The 18,092-nt window shown below is 40.3% G+C and overlaps 2 protein-coding genes across 3 annotated transcripts in view; one reads left to right on the top strand and one right to left on the bottom strand.

Moving 5' to 3' along the window:
- Positions 1-7,842, bottom strand: part of serinc4 (serine incorporator 4) — a 34,291-nt gene extending 26,449 nt beyond the window's left edge. For both annotated transcript variants that reach the window (XM_050041400.1, XM_050041410.1), the window contains exon 1: positions 7,388-7,842. In XM_050041400.1, the coding sequence (XP_049897357.1) occupies positions 7,388-7,543 (156 nt within the window). In that variant the 5' untranslated portion in view covers positions 7,544-7,842. The remainder of the gene's footprint in view (positions 1-7,387) is intronic.
- The window catches only part of cemip (cell migration inducing hyaluronidase 1), a 212,423-nt gene continuing 201,880 nt past the window's right edge, over positions 7,550-18,092 (top strand). Inside the window, exons 1-2 of the mRNA XM_050049830.1 lie at positions 7,550-7,607; positions 7,771-7,954. Of these exons, the coding sequence (XP_049905787.1) occupies positions 7,550-7,607; positions 7,771-7,954 (242 nt within the window). The remainder of the gene's footprint in view (positions 7,608-7,770; positions 7,955-18,092) is intronic.

Raw genomic sequence — 18,092 nt, forward strand, 5'->3', positions numbered from 1 at the left:
TTTTCCCCGTTAAAGGGTTTTTTTTGGGGAGTTTTTCCTTATCCGCTGCGAGGGTCATAAGGACAGAGGGATGTCGTATGCTGTAAAGCCCTGTGAGGCAAATTGTGATTTGTGATATTGGGCTTTATAAATAAAATTGAATTGAATTGAATTGAATGATTGGAGGTCTCGTCACAGCCACAAATCACCCAACAATGTGTGGCTACTTTTTTAACTGAGAGACTGCTGCCAACCTCCCGCACTATGCAGGACTTTCACCATGCAGATTTTGCTGGATGTGCCACATGGACCAATCAGTGCTTAGTTTGTGTGTTTCCAACCTAAAACAAATATCACTGATTATTCAGCTTTCAGTTTAATCCATAAATCCTGAATCAAATCATAATTATAATTTATTTATTTTATTATTTATAATAATAATAACAATTTATATAATAATCTATATTATCTCATTTATAGACCCCGTGGCTGAATGCACACTCAGAGATATAGGTATTCAACAATACCATTTCCTTTTAGTTAATTAATATTTTCATCCTGTAAACTCAGAATATTGGTGCTGTGCTACATCAGTTTTTAAAATGAATGGGAATAAAATCAAAATCTGCTGTTTCTTTAAATGCATAACCTTTATTGAGCTTTGTGACAGACAGACAGATGTTCTATGAGTGCTCCAACCACTGCACACTGTCTTCTGGCCTAGTTTAAGCCTAATTATGCAGGACTAATATTGCAGTTAAAAGGAAAGTTAAGTTAAAGAAGAATCAAGAGCACAGTATTATTCATGTTTTAGCTCCTGGTGATACAGTCATGTGAAATCAGGAATGATGCAGTAATACAGTATATATTTCCCACACCCACAGGACTCGCTCCAAGTTTATGTTTTTATGATTATCAGATCTCCCACATCTTTACTTAAGTATATGAGCAGCTAACCTGAAAGCTAATCCAGCATGAATTACATACACTGATCCAATTCACCTTTCATCATATACAGCAGTTAGTTCATTTTTCAATAGGCATATATATATTAGGGATGGTCCAATCCAATACTCAGGACTGGTATTGGTCCGATACTGGCCAAGATTACAGCACAGTGGATAGACTCAAGTTTTACCTTTCAAAAAGCAGTGCTGCAGGCTAAGTTGAGGTCACCCATTGGTTTGTGAACTTGTGTTTAAAGCCTTGAGTTCAGCAATTAAGCTGCACCAAAGGTGACCATATTTGGACGAGAGGGTGGAGCTGTGGAGGAGCAAGGGGTGGATCTGATTCATACACCTAGCAGATAACCTGTTACTCAAAGCGGCCAACCCTTAATTATGCATAGCTTTAATAAATGTAAACAGGTGAATTGTATACAAATTCAACCCCTGTACAGTTGTTATGAATGTTGGAAGACCAAAAGCATTTTTTGTACCAGGCTCCAAACATGTTTCTGCTTTAAAGTTGCTGTGAAGTTGCATTTGAACATGTGGGTCTATGGGGTATGACTGGATTCTGGAGCCAGCCTCAAGTGGCCATTAGATGATCTGCAATTTTTGACACTTTCACATTGGCTATTTTTCAGCTCTGGAGATTGCCTCTTGCATTCACACCTGATACATAACACTTTTGCAACAGTGGCCATAAGTTGTCACATAATGTAGTAGCCAAGCTAACTATGCAAACTACAAATTAGAAGTGTGCAACAATATTTTTTCCGACACTAGATAGCCTATCAAACAACAGCCAGAATAAGTTGCTGTGAGCTGTAAAGTCCCCTCTTCTAAGCAGAAGGCAGAGAATAATGTCATCCTGGAGCCTGACTGGACAAAGCCTCTCTTCATCTGGACAGCTGACTCTGTGTACACAGCTGCTTGTATGAAGAGAAGAGTGAAACTGAAGAGCGCTTACTCTGCAGCTAAATCTGGGACCAAAATGTCCTCAGAAGTACACTGCACACTGACTGACAAATTTTTTTAAGGAATCTCAGTTGACTAAGGGGTCTCCTCTGATGATTAAAATCTCTGATTTTAGGGGACAGTCCTATCATTAAGTGATCTAACTGAGTTTGAAAGAAATGGGACCACAAGCAGGAACAGACAAATGTTTGAGATAGGGATGCACGATAATATCGGCACATCATCGGTATCTGCTGATATTGGCTTTGAAATGAAATATCTGAATCGGCCAACATGCTTTTTCTTATTTTGCACAATGAATGAATATTACATACACTGAAAAGTATTGTATGTCATGTGTCCATCTGCTGGTGGGCCACAATGATGAGAGTATGCATGCATAGTATGATGTTAGTTACACTACAGAAGCGACTACAAGAAGAGACACTAAAATTAGTTAGGGAAAATAGTTGATATACCGATATCGGTGTTGGTCATTAGTCAAATGAGTTGCTATATATTGGCATATTGATGTATCAGATATCGACAAAAACCTCCAATATCGTGCATCCCTAGTTTGAGGTATGGATTATCTAAATCTTGTTTTACTTTTGTGATAAAACCATTGAAATGTCAATCTAAAGCATTTACAAAACACGGTGTAACAGTGGCACAAACATACACATACACATAAACAAAGTACAGCTAAGGGTGATAGGCAGTGTTGTAGTGGAGGATGTACTCAAGTACACAGGGTATCCACTTTATTCCTACCCCCATGATACCTTGTGTGAATTATGTGTGCAACTTCCAGTGTTGAACCGAAACCAGCAATTTCCAATGGTAACAGTTTGTTTACAGTACTCTATTCTTCTTTCCATGAGCAACTGGGAAATATAACGTGGAACACACCACCTGGTATAGCTCAAACAGGATTATGTAATCATACCTATGCCATCTCTGACAGCCATCTCAAAGCATTGTTTTTGTTTTTCCTTTTCAACTGAGCACGCTAGCAATTAGCTTCCTTTGCTCCGTTAGAATATTGTTAACTTTAACATGGCTCGAGCTAGCTTAAGGTAAACATCTGCTCCTTCTAATGATTTCTGATGACTTATCAAGAGATACTAACACATCTGGCAAACATTTAACATAATTCAGTATTAACTGTAACTCCATGTAAAGTGAATAAATGTGATGTTTCCCAGCTAATCCCCCGCTTGTCTGTGTGAACGACACAGTTTTCATGTTTTTTGGCTTCTGATTTATTAAAAACTAAACTGAAAACATGATGCTGAATTTAGCAGAAGACCTCAGTAATATTTATATGAAGTAGTAGTATAAGAAACAACTTTTGGAATTCTTTTTTTTTATGGTATAAAAGAAGTATGGTAAATCAGTAACACATTCTCAGCCCTAATGACTAAATACATATTTCAAGGTATGTTGCTGGCTTTATTTTAAAATGAGCAATTTTCTAATGTAGGTAATGTAGGTTGCCACTGCTCACAAGAAGCTTAGCTGTACACAAGTAAAAATGAAGGAGCTTTTTGATCGCAAAACTGAATCTTGCATGTTTGAACCAGTAAATCAGGTTTTAGCTTTGTTGCTTCTGGTAGGTTCATCCTTTCAAGCAAAGTTTAGTGGGCCTTACACAGTTAAGAGCCATATGTCAGATAGGGCCTATTTAGTGTACACACCAGACAGAAGGAAGAAAATTCAGTGGTGTCATGTAAATTTATTGAAGCCCTATCATTCTGCTAACTCTGCCTCTCAGGTAGAAGGTAATTCTGTAAGGTCAAATTTAACTGTGAATTTAGCAAAGTATGAGTTTGCTAAAGCAACAGCAACAACTATCTTCGCATGGTTGTAGGCCAGGGTGAAGTTCATCCTGTGCAGGCTAAGGTGGAGGCCATTGATTAATATCAGACGGAGAAAGACAGTACATTTAATACTTTTTCGCTGTGTCTCGAGAAACTCTTGTGGTTTTATTTACAAACCCTTTTTTGTTCTGAGTGCATGTTTAAAACACTGCCAGAAATTGAGTTTCGTTTGGTTGATAGCAGTGCCGTAATAGAAACACGTGAGCCAGGCTAAGCAAGATTGTTTAACTTGTATGTGATTTAACTGGTTTCATTGGTTAGTTGGCTTCGCCAAAGCTATGTGTTTAGTTTGCTAATGTTGTTCACAGACGGATTCTTGCACACAACTAAACAATCTCTGCACTAATCCAGACCGTTTGCAGCACATATCACATTCACATAGACTCATTAACAAATAGGCTTTCAACAGAGCTACACCCAAAGAGGCAACTTTCCTTTTGTCTTTGTCCTGACCACACGGTAAGACAAGACCTCCCCCGATCTGAAGCCAACTTTGATTCGGCCATCTTATAGTTCTCTGTTATCAGCCATTTTGTTTTGTAGGCCAAACGGCCCTTTGATCAACACACCCACCTTTGTCTGTCTCTCTCTCTCTCTCTCTCTCTCTCTCTCTCTCTCTCTCTCTCTCTCTCTCTCACACACACACACACACACATATACACACCAAGGTTGTATATAGTTTGTTTGTTAGAATTTGTGTGTTTGGTTTTGATTTGCTACTTCAGGCTATGAATAAATATAATTCTTTGGAATCATACCTGCTGTCTATTTAATGTTGCACAAGAGTGAATGAATAGTCAACCTCTGCTGCGCCAAGAACTCCGAAATCCTTCAGGCTTTACTTTTAAGTTTGGTTATGCTTATTATCTAATATTAATTAGTGTATTTTATGAGACTGATATCTTTAACTGGCTATCATTTTCCCTTTCCGGGAATGTTAATTAAGTCACATTATTTAACATAATTATCAATTATTATTAATAATTATTAATTATTTCCGATAGCCAATTTACAACATTAATGGTGTCCCCTTGGTGAGGCCTAATATTGTTGTTCCCAACATAACTGGTGCCTCTGTGTGACGCCTAGAAATGTTGATCCCTACATAATTGGTGCCTCCATGTGACGCCCTAATTTATGTTCCCTACATAATTGGTGTCTCCGTGTGACACCTACATTTATGTCCCCAACAACAGTAATCCGTATGACATAATAAGACAGAAAGAGAGACAGAGACAGAGAGAGATGCAGGACAGACGGTAATAATAGCTTACAACAACATTAATGTGAATGAACCGAATGCCATGATTACTTCCAATATTTGTTTAGGTACTTAAGCCTGGACACAGTGGTGGTTCCTGCCTGGGCGGCACCCAGGTATTCCTGTATTTGACAGGAATACAGCGTCTGTGACCCCTGTTCAACCCACAACCGGCAGGATTCGCCTTTCGTTTCTGCTGCTGGTTGAAATCTGTACTCGCACAGCGTGCTCCTGAATGATTTGTTTTAATGTGCGCAAAACTATTTTTAGTCGCAAATGCGAGTAAAATGCTCGCACCATAGAGCTCTGTGGAAAACAAATCACTGTAGCATATATGAACAAATCTAACCTACAAGTAAAAAGAAATAAATAATAACTTTCACTGCTTAAAGATACTCAATAGCTTAGCTAATACCTGAAAATGTCACTGGATACAAACCACTGCAGCAGCATATTGAGTGCCAGGTGGCCAGCGTGCGCCGTTATTGGACGGCGCATGGACACTCACGCGATTGGACTTTGAACTTATCCCACAGTAGTGGTACCTGAGGTACCGTAGTACTATGGTACTCCAACAATGCCAGCGCGGGTGGCAACCAATCATGCGGGACATGGTCTCAATTTGCGTGACGCGTGAAAAGAGACAGTAATACTGTGCAGTCGCACACAATGCGGGACGTCTGGTCACCCTACTTAGCGACTCGCAAGCAGCAGCTAGTAGGGGGCCCCATTAGGGGGTATTCCAACGTGTTGTCGTTGTTGCAGTGTCTATAGGGGTTCCATCATGTTGTCATTGATATGGACCAATGTCAGCCGTCTCTGGGGGCCCCATTCCAGCTCGGGGCCCTAGGCAATTGCCTAGTTTGCCTGTCTGGTTGCGACGGCCCTGGACATAGTAATTGTTATGGACAGTATGTATCACGCTGCTCGCACAGCAGCACAGCACAGCACTGAACACACAGTCTATGGAGCGGAGCCTGTGTTGCATTCAGGTGTTGTCACGTAAATAACAAATTCCAGCACTTGAATAGGCCATAGCTCCTGCCGCCCCCCTACACGTTGCGACAAAGTGCCAACCTGGGCAAACGCCCATTTGACCCATATCAGGATCCGCTACTGCCTGGACACAACCACTTGCATGGCCAACAAGTATTGTGTATGTATCAATGCCCGAACCATGAACACACATACACACACACACACACACACACACACACACTGTAGTTTATTTTGACTCGATCCAACATACATCATCCTGCTGCCAAAAATACTAAAATAGTCCCCAACAAATGCACTGTTTCCTCACATTTGATGAAATATGTGAATGATGCTGCTGTATTCTCTCTGAAGTCAGTGAGACCAAAATACAGACTTTATAGAGAAATATCAAAAAAAGGAAAAAATCCAAAACGCCATAGAGGAGCATGCTATCAAGGTGGACAAAATAACATTAACAGCTAAAGATATGCAATTCAGTAAAATGAAACCACACCCAAGACCCCCAAAACTTGAAGTAACATTTCAATGACACAACATGAACAAAAAAGAATATCATAAACTTTATAAAGACACTATTTATTGTTCAGTTATTTGTGCAAGTGTTCCTGATTTTTTGACTAACCTCTGTAAATTAAAAGATAGGAATCACCATAACAGAAAATTACCTTTGCAATGTTAATGGTAGAACATCATAATGAAGTATATGTACTTATCTTGAGCTACATCTTGAGTAAGCCCATTTTATACTTCATTATACCTCTGCTCCCCTACATTTAAGAAGGAAATATTGTACCTTTTACTCTACTACATTTTTTGCAGATTCAGATTTTACATACAAGATCTATCATCTATCTTAATCTGTCATTTTACAAAATAGGACACATTGTTGCAGATTTAACTTCTCAACAGTATTTTAAATTGTTAAAAATTACTCCACCTCCACACAACATTAAAATGCTGCTTACATGTTAAAGAATTAGTGATAATAATCCAATAATATGATGTGTAGTGATATAAGATTGAAAGGGTCATTCTACATAAGTACTTTCATTTTTGATACTTCAGTTATTTTTTTCTGATAATACTTATTTGCTTTTGTTTTGGAAGCATAATGTATACTTTACATTGTGGTATTGCTACTTTTAATTAAATAAAAGATCAAAATACTTCTTCCACCACTTAATAAATATCTTGATAAGAAAAAATCTCACAATATTTATTTAGCATTTGAAGTTATCCAGTTCCCTCTGCCAGCATTCCTATTTGTAAAATCAACTCCAGAGTGAATTTTTAATAATCTGCTAAGAAAAGACAAACTCCAGCTGTAGTGGCTGCCTCCTGTGCTGCTGCTCATCAGCTCTCACCTGATAGGCCACCATGTTGAGGAAGTAGTTGTAGACACCACTGTGGTTCATCCCTTGAGTGGCTGACATAGTTCCTCCAAACTGCTTTTCATCAGCCACAACAGCTCTACATTTGGCCATGAACTTCCAGCACAAACAGGTTTTCTCAGCATGCATGTAAAGATGGCATCCTCACATCCTCAAAGAGGCCAGAACACAACTTCCAACAGGCCTGACAATGGTAAAAAAAAAAAAAAAGTAGAAAGTCCCTCCTTCTGCTGGATTAGCATTGAATCTAGTCCGGCTGGACTCCCTGCAGCCAAGAGCCTCAGCTTGATCACCAGGTCCGGCTGCTCTCAGTCCAGCCTCATAGTGGAACAAGTTATTTTTTTGCCCATATCCAGTGTGCTTTGGCTCTGCGGCTGTGCTGGATGCTGCCAGAAAAGAGGGAGAGGTGGTGGCGAATGCCCAGTGCCCTCCCCCATCCTACCCGGTCAGATTAGGCAAAGAGTCTGTGAGGGGAGGAGGTAGTGAGAAGGAGGAGGAGGAGGAGGAGGAGGAGGAGGAGGAGGTCGACAGGGACCATGTGTCAGTCCCATCTGTCCCTCACTTCCCCTCCCCCTGCACTTTACAAACTCCACAGTACAATGAGACTGGACAATACTCATGTTTAATCCAGATTTACTAAATTAAACAATTCCCTCCCTGTGATGTCTAGATGCTGATGCCTGACACCTTGCAGCCCCCTACCTACCTACAGAACCCCCCACACCTGCTCTAAGTCTGAGTTACTGTGTGTCACTCACAGAAAGAGGCCACATCAATAATCCTAACAAGTTATCACAACTGCTGCATTATGACCCAGAAACGATGAAGTGGGACGGACTGGGCAGGGCTGTCTGTGATGGAACTAACAGAGACAGCGCACATTAGGAAACATGCTCACAGCAACAGGCCCATGGATTTTTTTGGGTGCTCTTATGGAAGGCTGCAAAGGCACCAGGCAGAGAATAAAGACCGCATCTAATGTTTTAGCGTTCAAATGATTTGCACTTTTAATGTACTGTTATCATACAATGTCTGCCACTACCATTCACTTCATTCCATTAGATATAGAAGTTTTGGAATAGATTCCTTGAAAGCATTAGGAACTAATAATAAATTTGACAACATTTCTTATTTCATGCAAGTTTGCTGTGCTGGAGTGTTTGTTGTTGTTTCCCACAGCCTGTTTGTGTTTAGGTCTGCCTGTGTGCTTTTCAGAAATATTTCTCATTTTTATTGTTTGTTCAGAGTAAGAAGTCTGACACCAGAGGTGGAAAAAGATTTCTAATTATTTACTCATGTAAAAGTAGCGATACCACAGTCTTGGAATACTCCTACTACGAGCCTACATTAAAAAATAATCCATCCACAATTAAAAGTCTATTGAATGAAACATTTAGCTCAGGTAAAACAGTATTAGAAACAAAATGTACTTAAAGGATCAAAAGTAAAGTACTCATAATAACACAACAAAGCGTTTATAAGATTTTAAAATCTGATTCAGCACATCCCAACATATTGTATATTTGAGCTACACTGAGCAGTTTCTTTAAAAGACTTTCTTGTTTTGTTCTGTTTTGATCCTTTTCTTTTTGGTGGAAATAAAATTGAATAAAACTTTGTAAACCCTAACAACCCAAAGGGGGTTTGTTTTTCAAGTTCAGATATCATATTTTTCAATTCTAACAATCAATCAGACCAGACAACACACTGCAATTTCAGTTTTTTTCCTTGTTGATAATCAATTGTTTGCAATTAATAAACAGTTTGCAGTTATTGTTAGCACTATTAAAACTTAGTTTAATGATAAAACACTGAATCACTTTCTTCGTCCTGGAAAGAAGGATGAGCAGTTGATCAGAATCAACTTATCAAAGCAGTTTGGAGCTGGATATGTGTAAAAGACACACAGGTGTTTCCTGGTTGGCACAACAGCAGTGAAATGAAATGATGTGTATGGTAGCTGTTGAAAAGCGCTGAGCACATAAGGAGAGAGTCGGATTAGATTTGGGTTAGTGCGCAGGGCGGAGCGCCAGGATAATCCCATCGCTCTTCAGCCCTCCTCTCAGTCAGGATGACCTTCAGCGGCTGACAGGACAGCAGTATCTCTGGCCTGTTACACTCTGAGTCCTAATACACTTTTCTCCACATAATAAATGCTGTTTCTGCAGATGAAACGATAAGGGCAGAGTGTCCTCAGCACAGCCTCTTTCTCAGTCTGACCTGTTGAATTCAGATTACTCACTGAAGATTACTTACTGAAGTAAACAGCAGGTAATGCACAACAGTTAACCCACTGCACCGTCAGATCTCCAGAGACATATTTGAGAGAGATGAAACTCTTCTCTAAACTGAGCTCCTAAAGTCATATTTCTGTCTGTGCTATTATTATTGTCATGCAAATCCATAAACTATAAACCATATACATATACAGTGGGAGGGCATTGAGGTGTTGCACACCTACAAATATCTGGGGGTCCTCTTGGATGATAAGCTGGACTGGTCCTCTAACACTGATGCCCTCTACAGGAGGGGGCAGAACCACCTGTTCTTCCCGCGGACACTGAGGTCCTTTGATGTGTGTGTGGATATGTTGACCATGTTCTATCACACGGTGGTGGCCAGCAGTGCACTCCTCTACGCTGCAGTGAGCTGAGGAGGCAACTTGATGGACAAAAACACCAAGCGATTGAACAAGCTGGTTAAAAAAGCTGTCTCAGTGCTCAGCAGGAGACTGGACCCATTATGAACTGTGGTGGAGACGGGCACATTGAACAAACTGAAAGCTATAATGGACAATAGCAGACACCCTCTCCACAGCCTCCTGGAGTGACAGAGGAGCAGCTGCAGCAGTCAGCTCATCTCACTGCGTTACAGAATGGAGCGTTTCAGGAGATCCTTTGTCCCCACAGCAATAAGACTTTAACACCTCCTGAATCCAGTCACACACACACTCACACACACATCGCATTAGCCACAACTGGACTATGGAATGGGCAATTTTATTCTAATTTAATTTCTATTTATGCACTTATTTTAATTAATAAAAATTATTTTTTTAATTTTATGTCTATTTTAATACCACTATATTGTTTCTGATGAAGGGAAGTGTGGTTGTTGTTTTTTTTTTGTCTTTTATGAGCTGCTGGACAGCTGAATTTTCCTTCGGGGATGAATAAAGTTTTTTCTATTCTATTCTATTCTATTCTATTCTATTCTATTCTATTCTATGTGTAGGCCTACTGTCAACTCAATTCATTTAATGTTTTTAACAAATACAATAAAAATCCTCCAAACAGCAGTTAATGCTATAAAACTTAATCAAAATAAATCTAAAATCTAAAATAATGTAAAAAATATCTAAAGGCTTGGGACACTGCATTGCCTGTTATTTCTGTACTTAGACTACTGCAGGAACAAGTCCTTAAACCCTGAAATGATTTAGAATTTTAGCACTCCTGGTTCCCTTGTATTGAAGATAATGGGATTTTTGAATGGGTTTTCAGTTAGGTGCCTGAAATAAGGTCTGTGGTTAAAGGATAACTTCGGTATTTTTCAACCTGGGCCCTATTTCCCCATGTGTATGTGTGCTTATGATTCATAGGTACAATTCGTTTTAAAATTGGTTCAGTATTGAGGGAGGCGGATGCAGCCGGCAGCCGCAAAACGAGCTAAAACGGTAGATATGGGGGCAAATGTGTCCCGTGAAAGTTTGCACATTAAAAGTGCTTTTTTTCGCCACTGACCGGTTCAGATCGCCAGTGCTATCTCTGTAAATAGCATACTAAGCGTTTCCCTTACCCTTCACTTCCTCTGGGCTGTGTGTGAGGGTCCAAATCCGCACCCTGAGGTTATAAACTAAGCAGAAAGAGGGGGGGCCATGGACTAGTGAGCATCAGAGCCACTATCCAGGATGAAACATCCAAAATCCAAGAGTACATCAAGAAGATGGCCCCAAAGGATGAGCTGCTAAGTGAATGCCTCAGACAACAGAAACCTGGTGAGGGTAAAGGGGTATTGGAGCAAACAAAATGGAGGGACAAGCCCCTTCATGGTGCATACCACTGTCAGATAGAGGAGTGGCTGATATCAAGAAGACCTACCAGTGGGTGGAGAATGTTGGACTGACAGACAGCACAGACGCACTAATCATCCCAGCACAAGAACATACCCTAAGCACAAGGGCCATAGAGGCCAGGGTCTACCACAGCAGATCAGACCCAAGGTGCAGGCTGTGCAAAGATGCCCCTATGGCAGTCCAGCACATAGTGGCAGGGTGTAAGATGCAAGCAGGATCAGCGTACATGGAGAGGCACAACCAAGTGGCTGGGATAGTATACAGGAACATCTGTACCCAGTACCCAATCCTAATGGGACACACCACCAAAGGTGGTTGAGAACAACAAGGCTAAGATCCTGTGGGACTTTAGCTTCCAGACTGACAAACAGCTGCTGGCTGACCAACTGGACATAGTGGTGGTTGACAAACACCAGAAGAGGGCAGTGGTGGTCGATGTGGCAATACCAGCTGACAGCAACATCAGAAAGAAGGAACACAAAAAGGTGAAGAAGTATTAAGGGTTGAAAGAACAGCTGGAACAGAAGGTCAAAGTTGACGTGGTCTCTGTGGTAGTAGGAGCACTCTGGGCAGTGACCCCCAAACTGGGAGAATGGCTCCGGCAGATTCCAGGAACAACATCTGAAGCCTCAGTTCAGAAGTGTGCAGTCCTAGGAACAGCTAAGATACTGTTTTATATATATAGATATAGATATAGATATAGATATAGATATAGATATATAGATATACAGTATGTATGTGTGTATATATATATATATATATGTATACATACATACAGTATATATATTGGTGTGTGAGTGTGTTAAAAGCCAGTGCATGAATGGGTGAATGCAATTCATAGTGTAAAAGTGCTTTGAGTCATCAAAGCTATACAAATACAGGTCCATTTTTTAAATGAGTATTCTATTATCTGCTATCGGAAACACATTTATGAATTTTGAAAATTTAACATCCAAAATAGAATAAACATGGTTGGATTTAGAATATATTTTGGGGGGGACATGACTCCCCCCTCAGTAAAGCTGTCCCCCCCTAGAATAATTTGAGACACAATTAATAATTTTTGAACAATGCAGTAGTATTTATTGAAAGCACAATTTAAGCGGTGCTCATTATAATCATGCAATAATGTGCTATTTAAATCTTAAAAGATTTAGTCCCCCCCTCCCATTCCTAGTAGTGGTATATCCCACACTCCCACACATCCCATTTACTGTTACAACAAGCCCCAGGCCCAGGCTGATAATATAAACTGTCTGCAACATTTCTCCTGCATTGTTCAAAAGCCTACTCAATTACGAGTGCTGCTAAGCTAAAAGCTAATGATTAAGCTCAGAGTTTAGTGATAGTCAGAGAGGACAGGAGAGAAAGAAGAAGGAGAGGACAGGACAGGAGCAGTCAGTGGTGGAGCGGCTCGTAGCTAATGGGTACCTGTCTGTAGGCTCTCCACCTGTCAGTGAGACAAACATGAAAGACGTGCAGTCTAACCGACGAGGAGCGGTCATTATGCGCGACTATTACGCACGGTTGTGAGGTGCGCAGCGGCAGATCTCATAGCACACTGTTTATAAACCAGTTAACCAGTTTAATTGCAGGAAATGTTTAGTTGTTAAGCCATTTCTCATAAGTATAGACATTCACTCTGCCTGCTGGAGAGATAGAGAGAAGATTAAAGCATCAAATTGCGGTAGAAGATGCTGTAGACAGGCTACAACTTTTTTCCTTGTCCCCCCCTGGAATTATTCTCTAAAATTTTATTGTTTATTGTCCCCCCCAACTATGAAATGGGATTTTCGCCCCTGGTTGTTGCATTTATTTCTTATCTAAATGTGCCAAAAAACAAAAGATTGTCTATGAGTCCCAAATCTCATCTCCAAAACGATGAATGTTAAAAACTACAGAAAACAAATGATGATAATAAGCCACATTTGCCTGCTATCATGTTTATCTTCAGTAGGATAAGGTGAGTTGCTTTTAGGACAGTATACCTCTTTACATGTATGTAGGTGGAAAAAATCAGTCTGTGCCAAAATCCTGTACTGTTACTTCTTATTAAGAAGAGTCAAAGAGTCTTTCCAGGTTCACTTTCTAGGAACTAAGTAACAAAACAAGAGGTTAAATAAGAGGTTGGCTTAGTTCAGACTCAGCAAAGAGGCTTGGACTTACAAACCCAGTGAATGAAGACTGTCAGAGTACTTTGAACAAATCTACAGTTATAGGATTATTAGTCTGTGGAGCTGACCTTGGCAGAGGAGCGGCAGAGTAAACAGCATATGCACAGGAGGCACAACAAATATTACCTGCAGCTAGAAACACACTGTCACATATTAGTTCATATTCAGTGAACCAGCTGTCACACCCAAACTGTTGTTTTTCTTCTTTCACATGTGTTCTGTACAGGTTCTGTTGAGGGAAAACAGTTTGCAGCTTCTTTATTTTAATTTTAAAAAAGATGCACATGTCTGCCTCTGTGATCTAAGCCTTATGTTCTCATAAAGCAAAGTAACTACATGTAAGCTGTGAATGTGGAGCCAGACTGTCCTATGAAGGAGCATCAAACGTCTTTTAACATTACATTTTAATGCACAATGAAGCGCACAGTATATAATTCCTTCCGCTGGGGGTCTCTAATCAAGACAATAACATAACAGACTTTGATGATGTCATGAAGTAGCTGTGTCTTCTATGTTAAACAACCATCATTGCTGATGAAAATCTATCAGACGAGGGAATGTATTAAAGTTTTAATCACATTTAGTTGTAGTCAAGTTATGTCATTTTATTCTAATGAAATAGCCACAACTAACATAACATTATCTTGCTAACTTACCATTAGATGAGTCGACAACCCATACAGCTACTGTGGCTAATATGTGTGTGTGTGTGTGTGTGTGTGTGTGTGTGTGTGTGTGTGTGTGTGTGTGTGTGTGTGTATTCGTACTGAAAATAACTTAATGAGCATGTTGAACCGTGTTGTAACGTTATAACTTAACCGCATGCATGAGCTTGGTGTTGGCATGATTAGCACATCCCTGTAGGCTGGATCAATATTGAAATATCATATTAATAGATTAAGTCTTTAATGGATTACTGTGTTGCAAAATGGCATGAAATTAATGAAAAAAAGATGTGTGGCAGAAAAAAATGCTGTATTACTTTTTCTCAGTATAAGGGTGCTTTCACACCTATGGTTGGGATCTTTTAGTTGCACCAGAGGGGAAAAAAATGATCCATTGTTGCATTTTAGTTCTGATTTGATTCCTGTTCACACTGACATCTTGCAAACAAGCAAAGAGGAATAAACATGAAGTTCTACCGACTGACAGGTAACTCTTTGATTGGACAGTTTTGGTGTTTGTCATCCTGCATCATCAGGACACGTGGGGAAATCAAATTCTGATCACTGACAGAAGTTTATGCAACAGCACTTTAATGCTTCTGAAGAGTTTATATTTCCGTTCTTTGGTTTCACAAAGAGCCCATAGAGAAATAACTGACTGTAAGCATTATTAGTAGGATATCATATGTTATGAATAATGACTAACATAGAGACAGGATGAAAAGAAGGCATCTTGTACAGTAACTATTCGGGGCAACATATTTTTCACCAGCCAAATAAAAAAAATTGTGCCTTATTTGACGAAAAATAATTACCTTACGTTTTTAGTATGAAAATCCAACTTTAGGAAAATCCAACCCTGTCCTCTGTGTTTCTTTGGCGTGCTTGTGGCAAAGGCTGCAGCTCATCGTGTTGGTGTGCGGGTCAGCTATGACCGTGGCTGGCCAGCCTCGTCTAGTTTCCGTTTTTCAATAAAATGCCATGCAACATTTGTACTCCATTTAACTGTCTGTTCTTCTTGTCCAAGTCCAACATGTTCATCTTCGTTTTTCCTCTTCTCTGGCGGTGGCTTCACGGCAGAAATATGTTGCCACATGTTGCTCAGAAGTTACCATAGAATGCCCGGTAAACAAGTTCCGGTAGCTGACGTCATGCGTTCCCGGCACATGTACAATACGCCGTGAGGATCAAAATAGTCTGACACCCAGAGGCGGTCCTGGCTAGCTTTACGCCCTGGGCGAACCATCCCTCGGTGCCCCCCCCACTGCTCCCCACCCCCCACGGTACGATACCAGTGAAAGTATCACGGTTCTGAGTAGTATCACAATACCATGGCAAAAATGAGGCAGATGTGCCTTTTGTCATTTCTAAAAAGATAAATCACTTTTCTATAATACATCACTGATATTTCAATGGAATAAATTACTTATTGACTTATTCATACTTCAAAAACAGCATCAATAAGCGATTAACATAGGGGGATCAAAATAAAATAAAAAAAATAATATAAAAATCAACCAGCCACCCTGCTCCCCTGACAAGTAAAGAACAGTCCCTAAAGTGCGGTGAGGTTTGTGGGCCGTTAGCTGCCACAAAGAGAGAAATGTGAACGGCTCGTTTCTCCTCTGACACGCCACATACCTGTGTGCCGCCACGGCTCGGTTGTTCAGGTACTACTGGGCAGTCATGACACCAACGAACCTGGACCTGGAGTTGGACTTCTCTGTCGCCGGTAAGCCGTTATCTTCTCCGCAGAGCACTATGAGCCTCCACCGTATTCCTGTCTGTGACCCCCGTTCAACCCACAACCGCCAGAATTCGCCTCTCCTTTCTGCTGCTGGTTGAAACGTGATAATAGGGGCGCCCCAGCGCCCACTCCACTAACTTGACGTGGAAATGAGCGGTAGTCTAGAAAACTGGCAAGTTTTTTTTTTGTTTTTGTTTTTTTTGGAGGGCCCTCACATAGATTGCACCCTGGGCGGTCGCCCACATTGCCCATAGCAAAAACCGTCCCTGGACACAGCTGGCAGAAATGGTCGAAGCACATAAAAAACCCACATGCAATTCAAAATTTTCCATCGGCCACTGGCGGGCGTGTGTTTTTGTTTTACACGCCAAACTAATTTTTTACCCGCCATTGTGTGTGTGTGTGTGTGTGTGTGTGTGTGTGTGTGTGGTGAAGATGCGTGTGTATGTGTATGGTAAAGATGTGTGTTTGTGTTTTGCCTTCATGCCAATTGGCAAAAGGGGGGCAGTGGGAGTGGCATATAACAAAAAGGCACATAACTTCCAAATGGGTTCCCAGACTTTCACAAGGTTTGTGGAAAGATCATGGAGTGTGTGTGTGTGTGTGTGTGTGTGTGTGTGTGTGTGTGTGTGTGTGTGTGTGTAGGTGTGCGTGTTTGTGAATACATGAACACAGGAATGCATGTGTGTACGCAGTCGCAGCTATTGCAACGTCGTGCTTGTTCTTTATCTGAATTGAGGCTGTAAAAAACAGAGGGTGTTGTATGCTGTACAGATTGCAAAGCCCCTTGAGGCAAATTTGTAATTTGTGATATTTGGTTATATGAATTAAATCAACTTGACTATAATTTCATAAAGTATAAAAAGTAAAGTAGGAGTTAGATGTTTAAAGCAATTGACAGAATCTGAGCATTTAGATATTTGTCTTAATCAATCAATCAGTCAATTTTATTTATAAAGCCCAATATCACAAATCACAATTTGCCTCACAGGGCTTTACAGCATACGATATCCCTCTGTCCTTAGGGGAAAAAAAACCCCTTTAACAGAAACAATATAAACTTATAAACATGTCCTGCTCCAGAACAGATATTGTTAATACAACCAGAAATAGACATGATGTGACAAATTTCAAGAGCAAAAACATCCCCACTAGTTTAAAAACAACCATTGTTTCACATAATATCCCTAATCTCACTTTATTCCCTCTAACATTAGTGGGTGTAAATCAGTTAGTCCCTGTTATAAACACATGTGGCTCTACTGTAAGTGGCATTCCTGGGGGCCCCTTTCCCTCTCAGATAATTGCTGCTGCCTTGTGGGAGAGGGGGACGTGCCAAAGAGGACAAACAAAAGCAAATAGGCGGGGACAAATAGCCGCTTGAGTGAGAGCACTTAATCTATGGTTTCAATAGGCTTGCGCAATGACAGTTGGCTGAAGTCCAAGCTTGTTTACATAAAAAGAACAAGAAAAATCATCCATTCAGTATTCATTTAGGACTTTCGGGGTGAAACAATACATGAATGGTTCGTGAGCAGCATTGTTTTTCTAAACCTGTTTTCAATGTAAATGAATAAAAAGCTGGGTGTTGTGAACAATGTAGCTGCAAGCAATAAGAGTCGTCCCTCCCATAGAAACACAATGTACCCATTCATAACTGTGGCATGACTGAGTGCACAGCCGGCTCATATTCTGAGGAATTAGAGTGAGGACAGATTATTAAAAGAGTAAAAAGAAACTGAGTCTGTGCCACATCCGTCAACTCACAAATTTTTGGATGAGCTTTGATGAAAAATGGAAAGAAGCTTATGTTTTTATTGGTCTGACACCAAAATCTCATGTTTCACTGAGATTTTTGGTTACCTACGTTATTTATGTTGAATGGTTATTGTATCAGAATCAGAATAAGGTTTATTACCAAGTTGGTTTTCACTTACAAGGAATTTACCTTGGTGTTTGGTTCCTACAATAAATACACAATAAGTTTAAGAGTCCATGTCAGGGGACCTCCTATAAT

Source organism: Epinephelus moara, chromosome 1, assembly GCF_006386435.1.
Source record: "Epinephelus moara isolate mb chromosome 1, YSFRI_EMoa_1.0, whole genome shotgun sequence".
Classification (NCBI taxonomy): domain Eukaryota; kingdom Metazoa; phylum Chordata; class Actinopteri; order Perciformes; family Serranidae; genus Epinephelus; species Epinephelus moara.